The 27,734-nt window shown below is 39.4% G+C and overlaps 2 protein-coding genes and 1 pseudogene across 2 annotated transcripts in view; 2 read left to right on the top strand and 1 right to left on the bottom strand.

Annotated features, from left to right (window-relative positions):
• Positions 1–3,046, top strand: part of IRAK2 (interleukin 1 receptor associated kinase 2) — a 50,185-nt gene extending 47,139 nt beyond the window's left edge. The window contains exon 13 of the mRNA XM_074198592.1: positions 3–3,046. Within this exon, the coding sequence (XP_074054693.1) occupies positions 3–124 (122 nt within the window). The 3' untranslated portion in view covers positions 125–3,046. The remainder of the gene's footprint in view (positions 1–2) is intronic.
• Positions 1,784–25,574, bottom strand: LOC141496551 (zinc finger C2HC domain-containing protein 1A pseudogene; annotated as a pseudogene).
• TATDN2 (TatD DNase domain containing 2) overlaps positions 25,573–27,734 on the top strand; it is a 31,127-nt gene continuing 28,965 nt past the window's right edge. The window contains exons 1-3 of the mRNA XM_074199043.1: positions 25,573–25,633; positions 25,925–26,196; positions 26,470–26,583. Coding sequence (XP_074055144.1) covers positions 25,573–25,633; positions 25,925–26,196; positions 26,470–26,583 — 447 coding nt within the window. The remainder of the gene's footprint in view (positions 25,634–25,924; positions 26,197–26,469; positions 26,584–27,734) is intronic.

Genomic DNA, 27,734 nt, shown 5'->3' with positions numbered 1-27,734 from the left:
AGCAAAAGAAAATTCTTGGGAAGTTGAAGTCAATGATGCTAAGAAGAAATTGATGGAAAACATTTTACTCTATGAAGAAGAAAAGTTAAACAGTGAGGAGCTATTTGGATCTTTTAAACCATAAATTAGGTGGGGAAGATACCTAATTAACATGGGGAAAATGAAGTAAAAACAAGATACAAGATGGAAATACACTATTCTTTGTGGATAAAGACTTTCAGGACATAAGCATGTGTGAGAGAATACTGTTCACAGATGAGATAAAGCTTCTATTTTTATAGAACTAAAAATCTACCTGGACTACTAGGCTTCTACAATCTGAGCTCTGATCTTCAAACTTAGACCTGAAATAAAGGAAACAAAATGCTTGAAGGAGCCCTAGAAGGGAAAAAGAAACTATGAAACATATTATCAAGCCCTTGGAATAGTTCTCTGTATTTAAAGAACACTGTCCAGTTCAGTTTGAATTTGACTTTCACTAAGCAAGGTGCATCTTGGTGAGTCACAAGTTCGGAGTTTATCTTTGAGAGTTCAAAAATAGAGCTCAACTTGATCTAAAAAGAAAGTTGTTAGAGCAGAATAGCTGACTGCGCATTCCCTGGATTTTGAAGTATTCAGGACTCTGTTGAACTTTGGACATTCAAACTGGACAAAACCAAACATGCTGCCTTTTAGTTTGTGTTAGAAATCATTCTGTGTTCCTGGACCTCATCTGAAAGCACCTGATCCCACATTACATGGGAGGTGTGAACACTTTATAAAGCCCAGGCTCCTTGGCTGAAAATGAATCAAATATTTATTTTTTATCATTAGCTTTGACCTGTGCAATGTATTATCCCTCTACCTCTGCTCCCAAGGGATATCACTGATGCAAAGGAGAGAAAATGCATGTCTCCCTTCTCTTTCTAAACCTAAGAAAGAATCTTTATTTTGAGAATAATATGTTGTTCAGAGACCCTGGGTTTGAGAATTAGCTCTTATTACCCATGGACCTTTTTTTTGTTTTTTTGCATGACAATGGGGTTAAGTGACTTGCCCAAGGTCACTCAGTAGGTATCAAGTATCTGAGTCCCAATTTTGGACTCAGGTCCTCCTGACTTCGGGTCAGTTGTTTTATCTACTGTGTACCTAGCTGACCCTTTATTTATGGATCATAGAAGAAGTCACTGACTCCCCATCCTGGGTCTCAGTTTCCTCATCTGAAAAGTGAAGGAGTAAGAGTTGTTAATCTCTAAGGTCTTTTCCAAATCTGGTGTTCTAGGATTTTAATTTATTACCTTTTGCAACATTTTTTTTTTGCTGTGGGTACCTGATGTTTATTATTTACACAGAATATATACATAATAGAATTATCTATATATAAAATATGCAGCCAAAAATTGCACTCAAAAAATTACTATGTTTGCAGATTTGTAGCATGAAATAACTGGAGGAAGTACTTAAGAAGCCATATGTACAGAACTCAAGGCCTAACTTTTTATCATTTAGTATATGTTAACAGAACCATCCTTCCAATTCCACATTCATAGCAGAATTTTGCTATTCCACTGGCTATCTTGTTCCATATTCAAGCCAGAATTTTGATAAATGTCCAGATGAATTTCTTTCATTGCCTTTAAAGCCTCCTCCATTGATCACTGAATAAATCTACATCAGACCTGTTTATGTAACTATCAGCATTATAAAGTTTTTTTTCTTGTTTATTCACACACCTGGGATATCAAATAGAATCAATTACAAAATAGAATCAGAATCAATTTGATTTTTCTCATCTGAGAAAATGACATATGACCATGAAAATTTTTTGTAATGTTCTTACCCAGTTCTATAGTTTTGCCAAACTAGGTGGTGTTGAAGTCCATGCTTTTGGGCTGTCTTTGTTAATGGGTAAAAGCTCATTTCCTTTGATGTCACTGTCTGACCTTCTATCCCTTTCATACTACCTTTGCATGTCTCTTCAGTTTGAGGTGGTGGGCCTCATTTGTCCATCTCACTCCCTGCATGTGGAGCTGCTCCCCCTTTACGAGAGGGAGATAAGTTCTGAAGCTTGCTTCCAAAAGAGAACTGACAGAAGACCCTTTACTTGAAGGTGCAGTTACAACAGACTGGCTGACACTATGGTCAAAGTGACGATGCTGAAGGCCTTGCTCCTGGAGAATTTGCCTTTTCACAGGCAGGAGGCTTGCACTGGACTTGAGAGGCTGGCCTACAGAATTTGCCTACAGAAATTAATATGTCTGTCAGCTGCATTTTCATTGACTCTCCTCTAACAATGTGGATGCTGAATGTAATCAGAATCATATGAAGGTGGTGGTGGAAAACCAATGGAAGTTTGCTGCCCTCTTTTAGTGTCTAATCAGGTCCTTTTGCTGCTCTTGGGGGGGGGGGCAATGAATTCTTCATGTTTTCTTCTCCAGGTTGAGGTGTAATTGGTTTTACTGTTGGAATATCAGTTCTGCCTGCTTGGAATCAAAGGTCTTCCATTTTTTAGTAGCATTTTTCTGACAAATTGGTCCATTTTTTTTCAAGGTAACTGGAAAGAAGGTTCTTCCACAGATCTTTCATGGTAACAATGCCCCACTTTGTACCACATTTCCATTTTCTCCCTGCCCCTCCGTGGGTGCCATAGGCTCCAGCTCCAGCTCTAGGAGCCTTTTGTAGCACTAGGGCATGACAGAGAGAGGGCTGACCTTGAAGTCAAAAAGATTGTGTCTCAATCGAGGCAGGCCCCAGTATAGATAAGCCACAGCGATATCACTTCACTTCTCAGTGCCCTAAATATCTCTCTAAGACAGCATCTCCAAGTTGTTTTGATTCCATACCCGTCAGCAAAAAACGTCAGCAAAAATTTTGTAACTCTTCCATATGCATGTATTTATTTATAAGTTGTATACATATATACCTATTATTATATTATATGGAATATAAAACATGTACATATTAAATGGAAAGAGAGGGTTGTACTTGAAACTGTGAATTTCTATTACATAGAACTTGCTTTTCCTTCAAAGTCTATAATAAATCCAACATGTAGCTTTCAAACATTCATGCTTGTCCTTCTGGCCTTACTTTTCTATGTATTCTTTCATATAACAAAAACAAAAACAACAGTGACCCTCTTATTTTTTTTGAGGGCAAATATTTTGCTGGTTTCCTCATTTCCCACATCCTCTCCCCCAAAGCTGAAAAACAAAACAAAACATAAAATTCTTGTAATTATGTTCGGCTAGTAAATTTTTATCTATTTTGTGTTATTTGTTTGGGAGTTTTTTTCAAACAACCCGGAAAGTATTGAACTTATTTTTAATAGGTTGGATAATTCTCTTTCCAAGTGTGTGTACATAGTGAGTTTCTCAGTGATATAATCTTACTGTTTTTTGGCAACACAGTAACATGAAAATGGAAACATTTCCAAATTTTTGTTTTTTCAAAATGCTCTCTCCAGGCAAGGGGAATGAGGGAAACTTTGCCCTCATCAGAGGTGGCTAGCAGAGGAAACAGCATATATATACTCAAAGGGGTATAGACATCTGGAGTAAGAAGGAGAGAGGGGGGACAGGGGGAAGGGGGGGATGTGAGTGATGGAGGAGAGGATGGACCGTGGTGGGAGAGTGGTCAGATATAACATTTTCTTTTTTACTTCTTGCAAGGGGCTGGGATTGGATGGCCTGTCCAGGACCACAGGGCCAGGTGGATGCTAGGCCTAAGGGGTGGCATGTGGGCTAGGGGCCTCTTGGCCCCAGAACCGGGGATCTGTCTTCTGTGCCACTCAGCTACCCTACAGCACATTTAAGAAGAGGGAATGAAAGAAGAGAGAAAATATAGTATATGGTGGTGGGGAAGTACGAATGGAAGGAGTTGCGATCAGCAATGGCGACGGTAGAAAAATATGGAAGTAACTTTTGTGATGGACTTATCATGAAGAATGTGATCCATCTGTGACAGAGCTGGTGGTGTTGGAACACAGACTGAAGCACATTTATTATTATTATTATTATTATTATTATTATTATTGTTTTGTGGGGGTTGCAAGGCAAATAGGGTTAGTTGGCTTGCCTGGGGCTGCACAGCTGGGAGATTGTTGCGTGTCTGAGGCCAGATTTGGACTCAGGTGCACCTGGATCCAGGGCCAATACTAAGTCCACTGTGCAACCTGGCCGCCCCTACTACTACTACTACTACTACTACTACTACTACTACTACTATTTTATTTTTTATTTTATTCTTTTATTTTTGCAGGGCAATGGGGTTGGGGTGGCTTGCCTGAAGTCACACAGCTGGATGATTGTTGTGTGTCTGGGGTCAGATTTGGGCTTGGGTGCTTCTGGCTCCAGGGCCGATGCTCAGTCCACTGTGCCACCTGGCTGCCGCCCCTATTATTATTATTATTATTATTATTATCATTTTTAATTTTAATTTTTTTCTCTTTATTGCTCATGTGGGTCTATATTTTTTGGGGGGTATTATGTTTACTCTTAAACAAGAATATTTTAGTAATCTATTAAAAATCATTTGTACAAAAATGAGAATAAATAAAATGTCAAAAAAATGCTCTCTCCAGCATAAGAATTTCTTTGAAAAACCAGTTATGGTTTTTATTTCATGATGAAACAATATTTTTACCTCAAAATAGGAGACTGTTTATTTTTTGAAAGTATTAGGTAACACTATTGATAGCCATTTGTCATCAGAAATAGATGAGTAAATATGGAACTTTTGTGTTTTTTTTTAAAGAAAAATATGTAATTCATTTCTAAGTTCATTGACTCTTGGCTATAAGGAAATCACTGAACTATGTGGAACAAAAAATTTTCATGGTCATGTGTCATTTTCTCAGATGAGAAAAATCAAATTGATTCTGATTCTATTTTGTAATTGATTCTATTTGATATTACCACTCATATGTTATAAAATTTCCTAACCAATGGGGTGGCTAGGCAGTGCAGTGGATAAAGCACCAGTCTCTGAGTCAGGAGTACCTGAGTTCAAATGTGGCCTCAAACACTTAATAATTACCTAGCTATGTGGCCTTGGGCAAGCCACTTAACCCCAAAAACCTAAAAAAAAAAAATTGCCTAACCCATGTTTGTCTTCTATGCTAAACGCTGAAGTTTAGCTTTTCTCTCTGAGCTAAGTTGTCCCATAAATCACTTTAATTCAAAGAAATGTACAATTAACAGAGACCTATTATCTTATTAAAAATCCTTGCAAGATGCATGGTGATGCGTGCCTCAGAAAGTCTGTTAATTCTGCCAATGTTGGCTGCTTTCAAAAAAAGTCTGGACTGTTATCCATGCAAGTAGACACCACCACTGAGCTTTCTATAGCAGCAGGATGTAAGGAAGGTCATTACTAGCCCCGCATTATTTCAGACTTCTATCGTGAGTGTGTGTGTGTGTGTGTGTGTATGTGTGTGTGACAGAGAGAGACAGAGACAGAGAATATGACTAAGCAAGGGACTCTCTTTTGTGCACTATAATTTTATTTAGTATATCACCTTGTCATGCTATCTACATTTGTTAAAGTAACTTTTTCTTAGAGTTGAGTAGTGGAATTTTTTTCCTTCAGAAGGAATCTCTCTTTCTCCTTCTCTCAATCCAGTTAGAGGCGTCACTCAGACAAGTGAGATGGGCTATTTATGACATTGTGAACTAATTAGAAACTTAAAGTTTGTGACTAACATGTAAATTTTCTATTGTGAGTTTCTAAAAATGTGGTTTGAATGGTTTTTTTATAAATGCTGAAATATTATAGTAAGTTTTAACTCTGAAGAATTTTTTAAGGAGAATTAGGGAAACTAGGTGGCACAGTGGATGAGATCCTGGAGTCAGGAGACTTGAATTCAAATCAGATCTCAGTCACTTAATAATTACCTAGCTGTGTGACCTTGGGCAAGTCACTTAACTCTGTGTTGTACAAAAACCCCCCAAAAAACAAAAAGAATTTTAAAAAAACTATGAAAGCTATAGGGAAAAGAACACTTAGATCTCTTATTACTCTTTGCCTGGAGAGTGATGGATTTATTGTTTTGTAGCTAAGAGAGGAAGGTTATTTTGCTGATGAGAAAGAAGCTAGTTTGAAAGTGAAAAAAAATAGATTTCAGCTTACTTTTTTTTTTTTTTTTTTTTTTTTAGTTTTTGCAAGGCAAATGGAATTAAGTGGCTTGCCCAAGGCCACACAGCTAGGTAATTATTAAGTGTCTGAGACTGGATTTGAACCCAGGTACTCCTGACTAAAGGGCCGATGCTCGATCCACTGTGCCGCCTAACTGCTCCTACAGCTTACATTTTAAATAGAGTGGCACTTAGGAACTACCTGCTTATTATTAACTCTTTTCTGTTCCACCTAAGAAGAGAAAAGTTTGTGTAAACCAGAGAACAACCAAAAATAAATACATTTTATTAGAACATCTAATCAGATAATTGGGAGTTTTATGAATCAAGGTTGATTACCAAAAGAAATTTTGAATTGGTATGTGTTTTGCAATTAGATTTTTTTTTTTCTGTAACTATATTAGACTCCCTGATTTAGGTATAGATATTAATTGGAGTAGATTTTGAACACTTTGTCAAGAAGAAAATGAGGGGGCAGCTAGGTGGCGCAGTACCTGAGTTCAAATGAGGCTTCAGGCAATAATGACCTAGCTGTGTGGCCTTGGGCAAGCCACTTAACCCCATTGCCTTGCAAAAACTTTAAAAAAAAATGAGACTCCTAACCATTTTTAGAATAGATTATGTAAAAATTCTAGGCAGTATTTGAGGCTAGATTCATTCAAAATATGAGATGCAGAAATTATTGACTGCTTTTGCTAATCAATGTTTGCTAAGAATTAAGTAGTGTATATATATATATATATATATATATATATATATATATATAGTGTATATGTCTATATCTGTCTATCTATATCTGTTTATCTATCATCTTATCTGTTTTCTTCCTAGGTGACACAAGAAGGGTCAGCTTAGGAGCATCTCCATAGATGTTTAAGCTACTCAATATCACATGACCACAGGGAAAGGGGAAGTAAGGTCAGATCATATTCAAAGCATGTTTACAATCTGAATTTTAGACTTATACTTGCTCATAGAAAAAAAGTTTGATTGAATCAAGGTGCAACTCGAAAATGAGTATGATTTACTTGAAAGGACGCTTTCAAGAGGTGACGAGGAACTGGAAATGCCTTTTGGGTACTTAGTGGTATAATTTTCAAAATTTTATGTAACAGAAATAGTTGTTTACATAAATTGGCAGTGAGTCACCAAAAGATATTGAAATAAACCATGTATTAGTAAGTTTTAAAAGTGCCAAAGGCAACAGTATTGCAATTAACTGGGTTCATATAGAAAAAAAATCTTGGTATGTGTTTATGCCAAATTACAAAGGAGAAATTCAGTGGAGTGCAGATGGGTTTTATAGATAATATGGAAGATGAAAGAGATCAGAATATGAAAGGAGAACAAGAAAGCTCCAGTATACCAGGGCTTTAATCAAAATCCATTGGAGCTAGGTAGAAAGAATGATTAAGTAGGGTTTGAAATTTAAAGGGGTTTGGAATTTTATGATGAGAGGCTTGAGAGTGGTTTTGGGTCTCTTGAGATAAGGATATGGGAAATGTTATGTGGTTATTCTTTATGATATGGAAATTATAGAATTGTTTGAAGACAGTATACTATAATTCTGTCCTTAAAGGGCAGAATATAAGAAGAGTATATTTTTAGTTGTTATGTGAAGAGTATAAAATCCCAAAAGAGGGAGATAAAAATACAAGAATGCCACTTAAATCTTTAAAATTTTTGTGTTATTGTTGTTTGACCTTCATTCTCATAGAGGACCAATGTCATCAACAGAGTGATGTATTGACTTGCAAGTGAATTAGATTGAAGTGAGGCAGGGCTGTGCAAATTTATCAGCCTTACTGTCTCCTCTAGATGTGGAGGCAGTGGCAAGACATAAGTCAAGTTGACTGGCAATTACCCAGGCTGCAGTGGAAGCCTCTTTTTTGCTCCAAATTATTTGCTCTAATACTATGATTCATAGTATAATAGGCTACAAATGAGTTGTCTTGAAGTCAATCCTACTGATAAGCCTCCCTAAATATAGTTGGGATGGTCTTCATGCAAGTCTGTCATTGGCCCTACATAGTCCTTTGGATACCATGGTAGTCAAATTTAAAAAATTAGGTTAAGATTACGAAGGAAATATAATATTAAGTGAGTACTCTAACATTCCATTATATAAAATATAATAAACACAGCAAAAAAGAGGCATAGAACCACAAGCTAAAATGAACATTTTTAAAGAGAAGGAAATGGAAGAATGGAAGACTTCTCTCCCCCTCTCCTCTCTCCAAAGCAAATGGGTTAATTCCTCAAGAATCAATAAATACTAGTCACTTAATAAGAATACTTATAAAAACATACTCAAGATGTGCTTTCTTTAATTTCTTTCTTTATTTTGAATTTTACAATTTTTCCCCAATCTCACTTCTCTCCCCCCCACCCCCCCACAGAAGGCAGTCTTGTTTCCATGGTATACATTGATCTAAGTTGAATGTGATGAGAGAGAATCATATCCTTAAGGAAAAAAAATAAAGTATAAGAGATAGCAAAATTACATAATAACGGTTTTTTAAATTAAAGGTAATATAGTCCTTGGTCTTTGTTCAAACTACACAGTTGTTTCTCTGGATACAGATGGTATTCTCCATTGCAGACAGCCCAACATTGTCCCTGATTGTTGCACTGATGGAATGAGCAAGTCCATCAAGGTTGATCATTGTCCCTATGTTGCTTTTAGGATGTACAGTGTTCTGGTTCTGCTCTTCTTGCTCAGCATCAAGATGTGCTTTCTAATGAAAGTGCTTTCCTCACAGAATCATATCGTTTTGTAAAAAGTGAGGGATTTAGTGTGAGAGAAGTGGGGTTAGAATTTTAGTTCTGCCCTTACTGCCTTTGTGATCTGGACAAATGCCTTGCCTTCTGGAGCTTGGTTTCCTGTAAAATGAAGAGTTTGGATTAGATGACCTTTAAATTCCGTAATGGCTCTATATGTTTGATCCTACAAACTTATGATTCCTGGGAGATTGGTACACAATTATCACCATCTCATGATTTTCTAGGAATTCTCATGAGGTTCCCTCCTTGCCAAGTTTGCCATCTTGGAGGTTGGAGAGATTGTCTGAGAAGGGCTATATGGATAAGCAGATTCCATTCTCTATGGATTTTGGATTTCTGGTAGAGTTCAATGTTCCCTTTTATAGGGCAGTACAAGATATAGACCTGTAATAGCTCTGAAAAAAAAATCACCACAAGGTCCTCTTAACTCAATCCTGAGTCATGTCAAGACTCTCTCCCCATAACCCATGAGGCAGTTAGCTGGTACAGGGAATACAGTGTGGGCCAGTCAGAAAGACCTGAGTTAAATTCAGTCTCAGACCCTAGTTATATGACCCTAGACAAGTCACTTAACCTCTGCTACTTTATAGGTCTTCAGCTGTAAAATGGAAACAATAACAGTACCTAACATATACCTCCCAGGGTTGAGGTAAGATCATCTGGCACATAAGTCCTCCCTTCCTCCCTCCCTCCCTCCCTGCTTCCCTCCCTCCCTTCCTTCCTTTCCATGTTGCTCTTGCATTCCTAAACTCTGAGCCTGGCAATCTCCCAAAGAAATGGGAGAAAATAAGGATAGACTGGGTGAAGTGTACCACAGGAATTAAGGGCTTGAAAATGTCTTTTCAATTTCACTGTATTGTGTTCAATGTCATGTGATCATAGAAATACCTATTTTATGTAGTGAGGAAATTTCTCACATCAGAAGTAAATGCAGACTTCTCCAATAATTCTAGGTCATAGTTCATATTATTCCCTGGATCAACATTAAAACTTGTCCATTCAGAATTTTCTAGATGGGACGGGTAGCTGATAGAGGCCAACTGGAGAGGATTTTGTGTGCAAGGACACAGGGAGTTTCCTTTAAAATTAGTTTACTTTTCTGGAGGAAACCAGGAAAGCAGGATATGAACTGCACTTACACTTTAAATGGCATCTGAGGTACCAGCCCATTGAACAATTTGCCCTGAGTGGGTCACACTTTTTTTTTTAAAAAGAAGTTTGGGGCGGCTAGGTGGTGTAGTGGATAAAGCACTGGCCTTGAAGTCAGGAGGACCTGAGTTCAAATCTGGTCTTGTTACACTTAATAATTATCTAGCTGTGTGGCCTTGGGCAAGCCACTTAATCCCATTTGCCTTGCAAAAACCTAACAAAAAAACAAAAAATAAATTAAAAAAGTTTGGCAGTTAGGGGAAGAAAAGAAAAAGGACATATCAGGAACAAGGGGAGGTTTTTATTATATAGGGCAGATCACTTCAATAATTTGAAGGGAAGGACAAATAGAAAGGGTAGAAGGGAGGCTGGGTGGGGAGAGAGAGAAAGAGAGAGAGAGAGAGAGAGGAATGAGAGATAGGAGAGAGAGACAGAGAAAGAATTAGTCAAGTTCAAGTTGACATACAAATGGAGGAGAGCATTAGTAAAAAAAAGACTTTTTTCATTCCCTGAGACTAGGAGGAATGAAAAACCCAGGGAGGTTTTGAAGTGAGGAGGCAGCTTCATCATCATTGTAGATCTGGGGGTAATGTCTTGTGGTTGATATTTCTACAATAAGAGATAAATATAAGGGTGAACGGAGGATTAATAAATTGATGAAATTATAATGTGGTTCAACTGAAGTGAGAAAATTTGAATTTGTAATTAATCCAAAGTGTCAGCTAGGTGGCATAGTGGATAGAATGCTGAACCTGGAGTCAGAAAGATACAATTTATTATCTGGTCTTTGCAAATAATTGGCAACTGAGGGGGTGCCCATCATTTGGGAAATAGTTGAACAAGTTATGGGATATGAATGGAAAGAAATACTATGCTATAAGAAGCGATGAAGGACCCTAGGGATGATATCCTCATTAATACCATATAGGTCCATAATCATGGTGAAAATTGGATGCACTCTTCCAAGATTCTTCATAATGCTTTCTGCCAGATCTGTCCCAAATCCAATGGCCCAGGAAGTATAGCCCAGCCCATCAGCTTGATCACCTCATAAGCACTTTCTTTTTTTTAGGGTTGTTTTTTTTTTGCAAGGCAAATGGGGTTAAGTGGTTTGCCCAAGGCCACACAGCTAGGTAATTATTAAGTGTCTGAGGCTGGATTTGAACTCAGGTACTCCTGACTCCAGGGCCAGTGCTCTATCCACTGTGCCACCTAGCTGCCCCTCATAAGCACTTTCAACCACTTGTTTATAAATGTCTTTCCAATTCTCTGAATCTGCATCAGTTCTCAAAGCAGGATAAATATTCTTTAGGGATACACCAGCAACATTCATACCACTCCATACTGGAGTCTCCAAGTTCCCCCAGGACCTATCCATGACAACTTGAAGAATGGAAACCATTTCTGGAGAGAGAATCCAGATTGCAACCACTTTCAATAACATGGTTTTTAGAAAGGCCACTTAGCTTCCTGGCCACATTTGTGAAGCTATCCACTGGATTGGAAACAATAAGTTGTTGCAATTAGGGCTATATTTAAGAATATTGAGATGATGAATTTAAAGATATTCATGTTATGGATGGCTAGGTGGCACAGTGGCTAAGAGCACCGGCCCTGGGGTCAAGAGTACTGAGTTCAAATTTGACCTCAGACACTTAATAATTACTTAGCTGTGTGGCCTTGGGCAAGCCACTTCACCCCATTTGCCTTGCAAGAACCTAAAAAAAAAAGATATGTTATGCTGGACCAAATTAAGATGACTTTCTTCCTTCTGTTGATGTGCCCCAGCTATGAGTTTGCAATCACACAGTAATCTTTGCCAGAAATGATCTTTGATGTTTTGAGGAAAAGTGCACCATGTTGGAGATCCATCATCTCTCCCTTTGGTTTGTCTTCTATGATAGCATTCAACTAGGACAAGATCATCAGTCAAATCCTGCATTAAGATGCTGATGGGGGCGGTTAGGTGGTCCAGTGGATGTAGCACCAGCCCTGGAGTCCAGGAGTACCTGGGTTCAAATCCGGCCTCAGACACTTAATTACCTAGCTATGTGGCCTTGGGCAAGCCACTTAACCCCATTGCCTTGCAAAAACTTAAAAAAAAAAAAGATGTTGATGGAATATGCTATGCCAACCACACCAACTCCCAAAACTTATATAGTCATGTTTTATGGGGGATCTGGTCTTCCTTTAGGATATTCAAAATAAACTGATCCTTGACAGTAGTTCCCATTTTGGTATGAATCAAGATTGCTGATCAGGTTGTGAGAAGTTCTGAATTAGATGTGAAGCTGCTGCTCCCAGATTTGCCCTTGTATCTTGACATTTCAGATATGGTGAAAATAATCCTGAATCTAGAGGAGGAGGTCCATTTAAAGAGGAGTGCAGATACTCTTTGGGGCTGCAATTTTAAAGCTTTTTAATATGTTTCCACTTTACTGTCTAAAGAACATAATAGTAGTTAATGGATTTATGTATTTTGTAATGGATTTTCAAGAATAGGGGATAATACAATGTCACTACTATCTGTTAAATTCTGTTATTTGCCTAGTGATGCTGGATCTGACTTATATAGTCATGAAGTAGTTGCTGTCAAGTAAGTATGTAACTGCCTGCCTTATAGGTACCATAATTTCCCATAGATCAAGTAGACAATATTCCTGGACACAAAACATCACACAGTAGTAATACTTCATTGATGCTTTGAATTGCCTTTGTGCTACCCTCCATTAGGACTCTATAATGAATCACCTTTCTAGAGGACCTCATTTTTGTCTGCTTACACACACACACACACACACACACACACACACACACACACACACATATTATTTCAACAGTTATAAATTTCCATATTATATAAAAAGATCTATATTTGTACATTAATACAACCAATACCTCAAGTGTCAAACTAACCCATACACTAAATAATCAACAAATAACTGATTTTTTTTAAAAAAAGAAATGATGAAGGGGATGGTTTCACAGAAACCTTGGAAGACATACGAACCTATGCAAATAAAGAGAGCAAAACTAGGAGATGGTTTCAGAGAAACCTGGGGAGACTTATATAAAATGTTGCAAAGTAAAGTGAGCAGAACCAGGAGAACAAGCAAAATTGTAAAGACAAATAATTTTGAAAGACAGAAATTTTGATCAACACAGTGACCAGCCACAATTTCAGAAATATGCCACTCCTCTCCAGATAGACAAGTGATAGGCTTGGAGTGCTGATTGAGGTATATTATTGTTTTCTTGATTTCTCAGGAGAAAGGATAGGTAGGAAGGAGAGAATTCAGATGTGAAAATAAAATAAATTCAACAAATCTGGCTTCAGATATTTATTATCTGTGTGATCCTTTCTCATCTGTAAAATGGGGATAACAACAGAACCCACCTCCCAGGGTTGTTATGAGGATAAAATACAATACTTGTAAAGCACTTTGCAAACCTTAAAGCACTAGATGAATTCTGGCTTTTATTTCATGATTTCCAATAACTGAGGTTGAAGATAGGTAGATAGTGTTAGGAATTTAGTGTTAGAATTTAGGAAGTTAAGGATGGTAGAGGGTCAAGGAGTCAATAGAATCAAGAATAGAAAACAACTTCCCATGTTTAAATGAGGGACAGATTGGCAAGAGTTTGAGAGAAGAGTTCCTTCCTTCTTTTGGCTTCTGGCTTAGAGAGAGGATATTTTTTGTTCCAGTCTGTCCAGAGACTTTCTGAAACATTTGGTTTGAGAGTCTTCAAGGGAGGGGTCTCTGAAGGAAGTGAAAGACTTTGAGGAGAAGCTAACATATAAACAGGAACTAGTGTCTAGAGAATTTTCCTGTTTCCAAAGTCTTATAAGGAGAGTCTTATGAAAATACCCAGGCTTAAACCCCAGGTTACATGAGTTTGCTATTGCATTACTCTTGGGATCCATTCAGCAGGACTAGACCTATAGGTAGAACTGCTTCACAAAGAGGTCCTCTATATATTTCAGGAAATAAATCTTCCTGTATACTAGTCAATGTATAGTCTACCTTATGGAAAATAGTGGGGTAGCAGAGATCCAGGGAATTTCCTGACCTCTAAGATTACAGGATTTGACTCAATGATATATAAAATACCTTCCTGCTAAGGCAGTTAGGTGGTATAGTAGAAAGAGTGCTGAGCTGGCATCAGGAAATTCTAAGTTAAGATCCAGCCCAAGATACTTACTATTTTTTTTTTTTTAGGTTTTTGCAAGGCAAATGGGGTTAAGTGGCTTGCCCAAGGCCACACAGCTAGGTAAATTATTGTCTGAGGCTGGATTTGAACTCAGGTACTCCCGATTCCAGGGCCTGTGCTTTATCCACTATGCCACCTAGCCACCCCCAAGATACTTATTAACTGTGTGATCCTGGAAAAGTCATTTAACCTCAATCTGCCACAGTTTCTTCAAATGTAAAATGGGGATCATAATATCTCCCTCCTAGGGCTATAGTGAGGATCAAATGAGATAATATTTGTAAATCACTTAGCTCAGTGTCTGGCACATTGCGAAATAAAGGCTTGTTTTGTTCGTCTTTCCCCTTCCAGCTTTAAATATGTGATTCTGTGACTCAGTAGGAACATATGACTACAAATCAGATTTATGTCTGTGGTGAGCTACCACAAAGTCATAGGGCATGAAAGGGGGTGAGAAAGGGGGGGGAGGTTTGAAAATACCACAAATTCCCCTCTGTTTCCATTACAGTTGACCTTTGGCAACCCACTCAATCATCAGAGGACTTAGAGTTTGGCTACTTTTTGAGCTTCCTTTAGAGCAGATGGGTATATAACCCTTGGCCCTCAAAGTCCATTCATGAGGCCCACATTATGTAACTGAAATATGAAGGAATAAGTATGCGCATGTGCCAACATTGCATCATCATCACAGACCAACTTAACCTTTAAATAACATAACTCGACTTTTCACATAACTAACACTGGGCAATCTCCTAGACCATTTTTTCTTTTTCTTCTTCTTCTTCTTCTTTTTTTTTTTTTTTTTTTTTTTAGGTTTTTGCAAGGCAAACGGGGTTAAGTGGCTTGCCCAAGGCCACACAGCTAGGTAATTATTAAGTGTCTGAGGCCAGATTTGAACCCAGGTACTCCTGATTCCAGGGCCTGTGCTCTATCCACTGTGCCACCTAGCCACCCCCACTGTGCCACCTAGCCGCCCCCACTATGCCACCTGGCTAACCCTTTTCTTTTTTAAAATAAAGTTTTTTAATTTATTTTGAATTTTACAATTTTCCCCCAATCTCACTTCCCTCCCCTGGCCCCCCACAGAAGGCAGTCTGTTAGTCTTTACATTGTTTTCGTGGTATACATTGATCTAAGTTGAATGTGATGAGAGAGAAATCATATCCTTAAGGAAAAAAAAATAAAGTATAAGAAATAGCAAAATTACATAATAAGATAACAGATTTTTTTTAAATTAAAGGTAGTAGTCTTTGTAGACCATTTTTTCTTACAGAAAAAGGTTTTTTGTTTTTTTCTTACAAAAGATGTACATATAGGAATTAGAACCTTTATTTTAAGACATAAGAATTATCATAATTATAACAGACAACTTTATTGCTATTATTTTTTCTTTTATATAATGAAAAACAAACATATTTATATGTACATTTGTTACTCCATTCTTAGTTGGCATCAACATATTGCCTGCAAATTTGCAAACAGAATGTATGGAGTTGCAATCAGACATGCAACTTACAGAAAAATTTATTCAAATGTCTTTATTGACCTTTGATAAGTTTTACCTGCCTAAAGAAAACTATCTAGCATTTCATGAACATGCCCTGTTCATGATGTCTCTTTTTTTAGGTTTTTTTTTTTTTGCAAGGCAGTGTGGGGTTAAGTGGCTTGCCCAAGGCCACACAGCTAGGTAATTTTTAATGAGGCTGGATTTGAATTTAGGTACTACTGATTCCAGGGCTGGTGATCTATGTACTGTACCACCTAGCTGCCCCTGTATGATGTCACTTTTGGGGAGTTTGTATATTTACAAGCATCTTTTTTTCCCATATGAAGCACACAAAAAATAAAAATAGAACAAAAATTTCAGGTGAGAATTTTGAAAATATTCTTCAAATTACTACCTCTATCAAATTAGATATAGATGTACTGATTTTTAAAAAGCAGTCTCAGTGTTCACATTAAAAATGACATGTTCTTATTTTCTATTTAAAAAGTAAATGTTTGGGGTGGCTAGGTGTCATAGTGGATCAGGAGTACCTGGGTTCAAATCTGGTCTCAGACACTTAATAATTACCTAGCTGTGTGGCCTTGGGCAAGCCACTTAACACCATTTGCCTTGCAAAAAAACGTAAAAAAAAAAGTAAATGTTTTATTATTATGCTCATTTTTTATTGTAACTCATTGGTACTATAGATTACATTTGTGAGGAATATGGGGTCCTTTGGGCTCCACAAGAATGTGAAGGGAGACTTGTTAGTTTACATTATAAAGACTAGGGCCTGCCTATATTGTTGCCTATGGGCAAATACTGAGTTAAAGTCAAAAGATTTAGCCTCAATCTGATCAAAAACTGAGATTAGGCTGGGTGTGCCCCACATAGTTCAAAATTAACCTGGGATCTTGTCCTCCTAGGAATGCTCAAGGAAGTAGCTGTTCTTGCTCATTAGTATATTGAACAGGATAGGGAAAACATGGGGAACTGTGTATCAATTAGATTGTGACCCCAGCTAATGATTGGCATGAAGGGGCAGGAACAAAGTCTTTGAAACTGCCTAAAAGACCTAAAAGTTTTGGGATTCCTTGCCCCTCTCCCACCCTGACAGAGGTGTGCCTTTTTATTGATATCTTAATAAAAAACCATTTTAATCACTCTAGACTAAGTATTCATGAGCTATTTATAACACATTTTAGTCATAAATAAATATTAAATTCCATATGTGATCTTTGATAAATTTTTGTTGGTTGATGTAGCCCAGAAGAGCTAAAAGGTTGGACACCAATGGTTTAGAGAGAAAAGCAATTCTTTGATTTCTTCTAGTTTATCCATTCAAACTCATTCATTTATTCAGCTGTCACACACACATATATATTAAGCACCATATTATATTCAAGTAAAAGTAAAAATCAATCTCATTAAAAGAGATAAGGAAGGAAACTACATCTTCTTAAAAGGCACCATTGGTAATGAAGCTATATCATTACTAACCATGCATGTACCTAGTGGAATAGCATCCAAATTCCTAGAAGAAAAGCTGAGTGAATTACAAGGAGAAATAGCAAAATTTTAATAATGGGAGACCTCAATCTCCCTCTCTCAGAACTACATAAATCTAACAAAATGAACAAGAAGGTGAATGAAATCTTAGAAAACTTAGATTTGATAGACCTCTGGAGAAAACTTAATGGGAATAGAAAAGAATATACCTTTTTCTCAGCAGTATATAGTACCTTCATCAAAATTGACCATACACTAGGACATAAAAACCTTAAAATCATACAGAAAGGCAAAAACAATAAATAAACACTTCTCAGACCATGATGTAATAAAAATTACATGTAGTAAAGGGTTAGAACTAATTGGAAATTAAATAACTTTATCTTAAATAATGGGTGTATCAACAGCAACTAACAGAAATAATCAAAATTATATGTAAGAAAATGATAATAATGAGACATCACACCAAAATTTATGGGATGCAGCCAATGCAGTTTTGAGGGGAAACTTTATCTTTCTAAATGCCTATATGAATAAAATAGAAAAAGAGGAGTTCAATGGATTGGGTATGCAACTAAAAAAAGTTAGAAAAAGAACAAATTAAGCATCCTTAATTAAATACCAAATTAGAAATTCTGAAAATCAAGAGAGAGATTAATAAAATGGAAAGCAAGAAAACATTGACCTCATAAATAAAACTAAAAATTGGTTTTTATGAAAAAGCCAATAAAATAGACAAACCTCTGGTTAATCTGATTTAAAAAGGAAAGGAAGAACCAAATTACCAATATCAAAAATGAAAAGGGTTAACTAACCACCAATGAGAAGAAAATTAAAGAGAGATAATTCAGAGCTACTTTGCCGAACTATATATCAATAAATTGGACAACTTGAGTGAAATGGATGAATATTTACAAAAATACAAACTGCCCAGATTAACAGAAGAGGAAATAAATTACTTAAATAACTCCATTTCAGAAATAGAATTTGTAGAAATTATCAATAAACTCCCTAAGAAAAAGACTCCAGATCCAGATGGATTTACAAATGAATTCTACCAAACATTTAAGGAACAATTAATTCCTATGCTACATAAACTATTAAAAAAAAAAGAGATGAAGAAGTTCTACCAAACTCCTTTTATGACACCAATATGGTGCTGACACCTATAATGGGAAGAACCAAAACAGACAAAGAAAATTATAGGCCAATCTCCCTAATGAATATTGATGCAAAAATTTTAAATAAAATTTTAGTCAAGAGACTACTGCAAGTTATTGCCAGGATAATACACCATGATCAGGTTGGATTTACACCAGATAGGCAGGGATGGTTCAACATTAGGAAAACACTCAACATAATTAAACATAGCAATAGTAATACTAACAGAAATCATATAATTATCTCAATAGATACTGAAAAAGCCTTTGATAAAAATGCATCTATTCCTATTAAAAACACTAGAAAGTTTAGGAATAAATGGAGTTTTCCTTAAAATAATAAATAGTATCTTTCTAAAACATGAACAAATATTTAATGGGAATAAACTCAGAGCATTTCTAATAAATTTAGGGGTGAAACAACACTTCCCATTATCACCATTACTATTCAATATAGAAATGCTAGCAGTAACAATAAGAGAAGAAAAAGAAGGGGTGGCTAGGTGGCACAGTGGATAAAGCACTGGCCCTGGAGTCAGGAGTACCTGGGTTCAAATCCTGGCTCAGACACTTAATAATTACCTAGCTGTGTGGCTTTGGGCAAGTCACTTAACCCCATTTTCCTTGCAAAACCCTAAAAAAAAAAAGAGAGAAGAAAAAGAAATTGAAGGAATCAGAATTGGCAATGAGGAAGCAAAACTTTCACTTTTGCAGATGATATGATGGTATACCTAAAGAACCTGAGAAAATCATCTAAAAAACTCCTTGAAACAATTAACAAATTCAGCAAAGTAGCAGGATATAAAATAAACCCACATACATCATCAGCATGTCTATATATGAATAATATAGCCCAAGAACAAGAGATAGAAAGAGAAATTTCATTTAAAATAACTGTAGACAACATTAAATACTTGGGAATCTACTTCTCAAGACAAATGTAGAAACCGTATGAACACAATTATAAAGCTCTCCTTACCCAAATAAAGTCAAATCTAAATTATTGGAAAAATGTCAAATGCTCATGGTTAGGTTGAGCAAATATAATAAAAATGACAATTCTACCCAAATTTAAATTATTTATTGAATGCCATATCAATCAAACTACCAAATAATTACTATACTGACCTAGAAAAAATAGCAACAAAATTCATCTGGTGCAACAAAAGGGCAAGAATGGCAGGGGAATTGATGAAAAAAATGTAAAGGAAAGTGGCCTAGCTCTACCAGATCTAAAACTATACTATAAAGCAGTAGTCATCAAAACTTCCTGGTACTGGTTAAGAAATAGAATAATGGATCACTGATTTGGATAGGTTCAAAAGAAACTGCAGTAAACAACTACAGCAATCTGCTATTTGACAAGCCCACAGCCATCAGACTCTGGGATAAGAATTCACTGTTTGACAAAAATTGCCGGGAAAACTGGAATATAGTATGGCAAAAACTAGACATAGATCTGCATCGCATACCCTGTACTAAAATAAGGTCAAAATGGGTACAGGATTTAGACATAAATAGCATAGATGAATAGATAAGACATAGTTAAATTAATAGACCCCAAAATACTCTATCTGATCTATGGAAAAGGGATAAATTTATGACCAAACAATAATTAGAGCTCATTATATATTGCAAAATGAATGATTTTGACAATATTAAATTAAAAAGTTTTTTCACTAATAAAATAAATGCTGCCAAAATTAGAAGAAAAGTTGGGAAACAACCTTCATAATCAGGAGTTCTGATAAAGGCCTCATTTCTAAAATATATATAGAGAATTGCATCAAATTTATGAGACCACAAGTCATTCCCCAATTGATAAATGGTCAAAGGATGTGATCAGACAGTTTTCAAATGAAGAAATTAAAGCTATATATAACCATATGAAAAAATGCTCCAAATCACTATTGATGAGAGAAATGCAAATTAAAATAACAATGAAGAATCATCTCACACCCATTAGATTAGCCCAGATGAGAAAAAGGGAAGATGATCAATGTTGGAGAGGTTGGAGAATTAGGACATCAATGCATTGCTGGTGGAGTTGTGAACTGATACAAACTTTCTGGAGAACAATATGGAACTGTGCCCAAAGAGCAATAAAACTGTTCACACCCTCTGACCAGCAATTTCAATTCTAGGACTATATCCAAAAGAAACTGTAAAAAATGGGTTCCAAAATATTTATAGCAGCTCTTTTTGTAGTGGCAAAGAATTGGAAATTGAGGGGAATGGTTAAACAAAATTGTGATATATGAATACTATGGAATATTATTGTCCTATAAGAAACCATAAATGGTTGTTGGACCCTAGAGAAACATGGAATGCTTCCGATGCTGAGCAAAGAGAGTAGAGCCAAGAGCACAATGAACACATCAACAACATGAGATGAACAACCTTGATGGATGCAACTCCTCTTGGCCAGAGAGCTAGGACAACTGTATTTGACTGGTTATGGACTATATTATTCCCAACTAGAGGAAGAAAAACAAAACAAAACAAAACACAGAAAAAAACCAACCCTTCCAAATCTGATGAACACTTGATAAAAATTATCTCTTTATGTATCTCTTTCCCTTAATCTTAATTCCTCATGCCAAATATTACTAATTTGTAATTATGTTTAACAAAATATGTATATAAAATGTTAACCTGACTGTTCCCTACTGAGGGGAGGGGAATGGGAAGGGAGGGTGGAGGGAAATTTTGTAACTCAGAAATATGCATGTACAAATGGATGAAAATAAATTTTTTAAAAAAAGACAATATAGTACTAGGTATTGTAGAGAGAATAGAGAACAGGGTCCCCTTCTCTCTCTCTCTCTCTCTCTCTCTCACACACACACACACACACACACACACACGAAATATGTAGGTATAATCTTCTGGGAAATTTGGGAAAATTCCAAGGTTATCATCACCTCTGCATTTGTAAGGAGTCTAATTAGTTTCTAGGGCAGCTAGGTGGCACAATGCATAGAGCACTGGCCTCAGAAGGATGGGAATTCAAATCCAGTCTCAGGCATTGACAGTAGCTGTGAGACCTTGGGCAAGTCACTTAACCTTAACCTGCCTTGCATTCAGAACCATCTCCAGTCATCCTGATTCACATTTGGCCATTGAACTCAGATGCCTCTGGGGAGAAAGTGCAACCAGTAACTTAGTATATGTACTAATCATGCTATCACTGCCTCTGATGTCATGATCTTCTTTGAAAAAGGAAGCACAATCAATTTGTTTCTAGATTTTACTAGGTGTCATTATTATGGAGGGTGGGGCATTCTGAGTCAACATAGTATGTACTGAATAAATATTTAGAGAGTCACAGAATCACACAATCTCAGGGTTGGAAGGGACTTCAAAAGTTATCTGGTCCAAATCCTACCTGAAGATGAATCTTCTTTACAACCTAGCCAACACATGTTTGTCCAGTCTTTGTCTAAAGACTTTAAATGAAGGAGAACTCATTACATTCTACATTACAACTTGTTAGGAAGTTTATCCTATATTGAGCCTAAATTTGCCTCTATACTTTTATAGCTGTAACTCTGTTTTGCATTTTTTGAGGCCAAATAGAACAATTCATCCATCAATAAGGGTTTATTAAGACTCCTATGAGCTAGGCAGTGTAGTAAATGCTGGGGCCTTTTGTATATACATGGGCCCTGATGCTAACTCCCATTCTCATTTGTAAGTTAAGTTTTAAGAAAAAGATTACATCTTTCCCTCAAGGTTTTAGAGGTAAACTTTTTTTTCTTTTAACAAAATAAGTTTTTATTTTTTTAAATTTTCATTTAGGTTTTTTTTTTTTTTTGCAAGGCAAATGGAGTTAAGTGGCTTGCCCAAGGCCACACAGCTAGGTAATTACTAAATGTCTGAGACTGGATTTGAACCCAGGTACTCCTGACTCCAGGGCTGGTGCTTTATCCACTGCGCCACCTAGCCACCCCAAAATAAGTTTTTTTGATGTTTCTATTTAATACATCATAGTTATGCCACATATTCCTTCTCTACCCTCTCCCAGAGGCCAGTGAAGGAATGTGGAATGGCACTGTTAACAGGAAGGAAATAGTGTTCTCACTGTTTCAGTGTCTGACTGATAAACACATGGCCTTCCAACAAAGCATTACCCCCTGCTGGCTACTTCTAGGAAGCTAAACTCAACTAAAATAACTAAAAAGAGCCCAAGCAAGTAACACTGACTGACCTACTACACATTTAAATGCTGCAAATTATCTGAATTTATGTGTCCACTGCTGGTATAATGAAAATTAAGGAATATTAGAGTCCTTCAGCATTCCCTGGGTAAAATTCCCTTTTTTGATAAAATTTGAATACTGTAGTCCCTCTTGGAGAGATTGCCAAGGCACAGACTGTACTTAAAAACCAGGAAGAAGGAATTTCCTGTTCAAGGATTTACATAACTGAGTATTCTGTCTCTCTTGAAGCCTGGGAGGGAATAATTTGATGGTGCTCCAATGAGTAGAAATAGAGAAATCCTGAGAGGGGAAGAGAAGGGGGTTAACACAAAACACACAGCAGATGCAAGGAGGGCTTCATGAATATTACTTATTACAAATGAGAGAAACAAAAAGGTTTTTCACTGGCTAAAAGACATCCTCAAAGCTTAGGAGATCCCATATTTTACTGGACTCCTTCCCTAAACCATTTTAATTCTAGTGCCTTCAATCTTTAGTTATTTACTATTTAATATGTATATAGCTTATTGGGTATATATTTGTCTGAAAATTGTTTCCCCCAATAGATTGTAAATTCTTTGAGAGCAGAGACTGTCTTTTGCCTCTTCTTGCTTAATGATGTGCCTAGCACTTAGTATTTAATAAATGATTGATTGATTGAAGCTGAGGTTCGGTCATTTACTTAAAAGTCCCATACTACATGAAGTGGTATGGATCAGAGGTGATATTTGAACCCAGCTATTCCAACCCCAAAGCCAGGGAGGGCTCTTTCCATTGTTCTAGGCTGAGCAAATAGACCAATTTCTTTTGGTCTGAACCTCAGCTTCTTCAGCTGTAAAATGAGAGAGATTGAATTATATGTCCTCTGAGGTCCATTCAATTGATGCTGCTCTCCAAAGTTATCAGCATTTCTTCATTGTTAATTCTATTGATCTTTTCTCAATCCTTATATTTCTTGACTCCTCTGCATATTTGACCTTGTTGAGTATTCTTTTCTATTGAGTACAACTTTCCCAGTACAGGTTCTCACAGCACTAATATCTGTTATTTCTCTCCTACCTTTCCCCTTTGTTTTTTTTTTTTTATCTAAGTCATGCTTACTAATTTTAGGTATCCCTCAAGGTCCTATCCTGGACCTTTTTTCTCTCTATATTATCTCCCTTGATGATCTTATCAGCTTCCATGGGTTCCATGACCCTTTTGCAGCTTACTCATATAGATCTAATAGTTTAGTTTCTCTCCTGAGCTCTAGTAATGGAATATAATTCCATTACATTAATATTTCACAATTTGCTTGGCCCCTGAGTTTTTGGCTACCAAAAAAAAAAAAGAGCTGCCATACACATAGTTTATATGTTCTTTTCTTTTTCTTTCTTTTTTTTTTTAGGTTTTTTTGTAAGGGAAATGGGATTAAGTGGCTTGCCCAAGGCCACACAGCTAGGTAATTATTAAGTGTCTGAGACCAGATTTGAACCCAGGGACTCCTGACTCCAGGGCCAGTGCTTTATCCACCTAGCTGCCCCAGTTTATATGTTTAGATTCTTTTCCTCTTTCTGTATGAGATATGGGCCTAATTGGTTCTCCTATCTCAGTTCTCTCATATGCCAATTCACTCCTCACTATTTGCAAAGTTTTTCCTAGAGCATTCGTCTGACCATGTCACACATCCTCTAGGAAGCTCAAGGATTTCCTTTTACCTTTGATCAAACATAAGCTCCTCTTTTAGGCATGTAAGGTTTATCACCTGACTTCTTGCTACCTTTCCAGTATTCTTACTGTATGGTCCAGTCACAGACCTATTTGCTATTTGTTACATGCAATGATCCATCTCCCATCTCTGTACCTTTAGCCACCTTTGTACCCACGCCTGAAACACTCTCCTTGATCACCTGTGCTTTTAACACACTAGTTTTCCTTTAAGACTCAAGTTCAAATGCCATTTTCTATTGAAGGGTTTCCCAACTCCCTCCATCCCTCCAGCTGCTAGTGCTTTCCCCTCAAAGGTTACCTTGTATATACTCTATATTCACCTTATATTTATGATCATGTTGCCTTCCCCAGTAGAATTCAAGTTTCTTGAGGTCAGGGAGTGTTTTAGCTTTTTCTTTGTATCCCCCCACACCTTAGAGTCCTGATGCAGTAAATGCTAAATGCTTATTGGTTGATTTGGGGTTTTCCAACTATTCTATAGATTATGATTCTCACATAGAGAATTGTTTCTTATCCAGTGAAATTACATATAAATCTACTTTCACTGATTAATGACGCAGAGACTACTGAAGGAAGGGCAGGGCAACAGAACTTATAAAATCTGAAATGAGATCTAGGACAGCTCTGGGAAACCTCTTATGGACAATGCCATCCACATCCAGAGTGGGGTAAAAAAACCCACAGGAGCTGAATGGATTATTATGTCCACTTTTTTTTTTAAGTTTTTTGCAAGGCGATGAGGTTAAGTGGCTGGCCCAAGGCCACACATCTAGGCCATTATTAAGGGTCTGAGGTCGGATTTGAAGTCAGGTCCTCCTGACTCCTGTTTTGATACTGGAATAGGAGTAAATAAAAATTGAGAAGCTACATCAAGAATGTGAGTTCATCTTCCTCAGCAGTCTGGAAAAGTCTAGAGACTGACACCCAGGGAGACAAGAGCACCACGAGGTGGGCAGGCTTGTGCCAGCCAGGGCCCGTTGCCTCATGGAAGGATTTCTTCTCTGGGATGTGAGTCTCTGGCCTGGTGTGGGTGCTAAGGGACGGTGGAGCCCAAATTGCTTGATTCTTGAAAGGGGTCAGGAATGAGTCTGTATTGAAGGAGTCCCAGCATTTGAGCACGGACCGGAGACAGATGAGGGAATTCTCTGGATTTCTAAGGGGTGGCGGAGACGGGGCTGAGTGAAGGAGAGGCGGGAGCGCCAGGAGGAGCAGAGGGCTGACTGAGGGCCTTAGGGCAGACCGGGGGCATGGGCCCCGGCGGGGAGCCAGGATTGGAGGGCGCACCCAGCGTCGGGCGCTCGGCACGCGGTCAGGGTCCTGTCCGGGTGGCGCCGGGCCCAGCGGCTGCGGGGAGCCGCCCCCCTCAAACGCAATGCAGCTGTTAGGGCGGCGCCTGCCGGGTGCGGGGTCTTCGGGACACCCTCGGCGTCACTTTGGGGTTCTTCCTACAATAGCAGAGGCTGCTGGCGCCCCGGTGCTTCAGGGGGAGCTGCGGGAGCGGCCGGGGCGGGCCCAGGGGAGGCCCCTCGGCCCGGCCTGGACAGCTCCCCCGCCCGCCGGCCCCTCCCCCTCCGGCCTCGCTCCCCCGCGTCCAATCAGCGGCCGAGGCTGCCGCGACGTCCCGCGCCCCGCCTCGCCTTCCGGCCCCGCCCCCTCCGGCCCTCGCTCCCCCGCGTCCAATCAGCGGCCGAGGCTGCCGCGACGTCCCGCGCCCCGCCTCGCCTTCCGGCCCCGCCCCCTCCGGCCCTCGCTCCCCCGCGTCCAATCAGCGGCCGAGGCTGCCGCGACGTCCCGCGCCCCGCCCCCGCGCCGCAGCGGGGCCAGGCCCGAGGCCGAGGAGCTGCTGCCGCGGGGCCGGGGCGGCCGAGCCCGTGAGACGGGGGCGGGGCGGCGCGGGGGCGGGGAGGGCGCGGGCGCGGGCGCGGCGGGAGGGGGCGGGGATGCCCAGCCTGCACCCGGCCACGCGGGCGCGGGGGCCGCGGGGCGGGGGGCCCGCGCTGCCCTGGCCGCCGCCCCCGGCTCGGAAGCGGCTGCGCAAGGTCAAGGGCCCCGGGGCCGAGGCCGCCTCCGCCCCCGCGGCCCCCGCGCCCGGCCCGCGCCGCCCCCCGGCCCCCCCCGCCGACCCCGCCCTTCTGCTTCCTCAGGTGCGGGCGGCGCCGGACACCCCCCCATCCGGGGGCCCAGGAGCGCGCCTGCCCCGCGGCTGCCCCTGCGCCCCGGCCATGTGCACGTCGGGGGCCGCGGCCGCCCCGCGCCAGGTAAGGCCCCGCGCCCGGTCACCCGCATCGGGCCGCGGGGAGCCCCCGCCGAGGCGGCCCAGGCCCGGGCCCTCCTGGCACCGCCCCGGCCCTGGGGGCAGGCGGCTGCTTCTGCCGGACAAATGCCCCCGAAGCCCGTGCGCAGAGTTGGGGAGGGGGCGGCGCGCACCCCCAGGACCCTTCCTGGGGCCACTTTGGGCAATATTTGCCAAGCGCTTCACGTACACGCCGGCCCTGGGACTTGAGGCTAACCTGAGCCCGGTGGCCCTGCACCCCGAGTGCCCCCGCCTGCCTCCCTCCCTCGCCACGTTGCTATCGAGCTTCATGACAACACGTAATTAGCAGATATTGAACAAAATAAATGAATACACAATAGAACAGGTAACTCCTTTTAAAACGAAGTCATCCGGAAAAAAAAAGGGATGAGGCAGCTAGGTGATAAAGTAGATGGAGCACCGACCCTGGAGTGGAGAGGACCTGAATTCAAATTTGGCCTCAAGACCTTTGATTCTTTCTAGCCTTGTCTCCTTCAGCTCTTCACTAAAGCCTGGCCAAAAAAACAAAAAACAAACCGAACTAAGCCAAAATCCTAGCTCATGGATTCCTAGGCGCTGTCCTCATTCCTAGAAAAGTTTGATATCACTACTTTAAACTATTAGTAAGACCCTGGGGCCCTCCCTCTCTGTTTGGAAAGGCTGGAGGGTGGATTTAATAATGATTGTTTTTCTGGACTGGTAATAGAGATCCTTGATTTGGGCCCTGGGGGGTGGATAATCCCTATTCATTCCTTCCTCCTTCTCCTTGGGCTGGAACTACTAACACATCCTAGGTTCTGGTCTCTTCCTTCCGCAGCAACCTGTGTGACCACTCACCAGGCTGGCCTTTGCCGGGAAAACGGGGAAACAGAACAAGGAGGGAATCAAGAGAAGGAAAGAAATGAACTTTGTTGTGAGCCAATGCTATCTCCCTAGGACCCTACCCATTTTAAGAGGGTTCTGTGCCCCCTGCATGATTTTTTTTTAGGTTTTTGAAAGGCAAATGGGGTTAAGTGACTTGCCCAAGGCCACACAGCTAGATAATTATTAAGTGTCTGAGACCAGATTTGAATTCAGGTCCTCCTGACTCCAAGGCCTACACCACCTAGCCCCCCC

The sequence above is a fragment of the Macrotis lagotis genome, chromosome 8 (assembly GCF_037893015.1).
Source record: "Macrotis lagotis isolate mMagLag1 chromosome 8, bilby.v1.9.chrom.fasta, whole genome shotgun sequence".
Classification (NCBI taxonomy): domain Eukaryota; kingdom Metazoa; phylum Chordata; class Mammalia; order Peramelemorphia; family Peramelidae; genus Macrotis; species Macrotis lagotis.
Note: the sequence above shows the minus strand (reverse complement) of the source record. Positions and strands in the feature narration are given on the sequence as shown.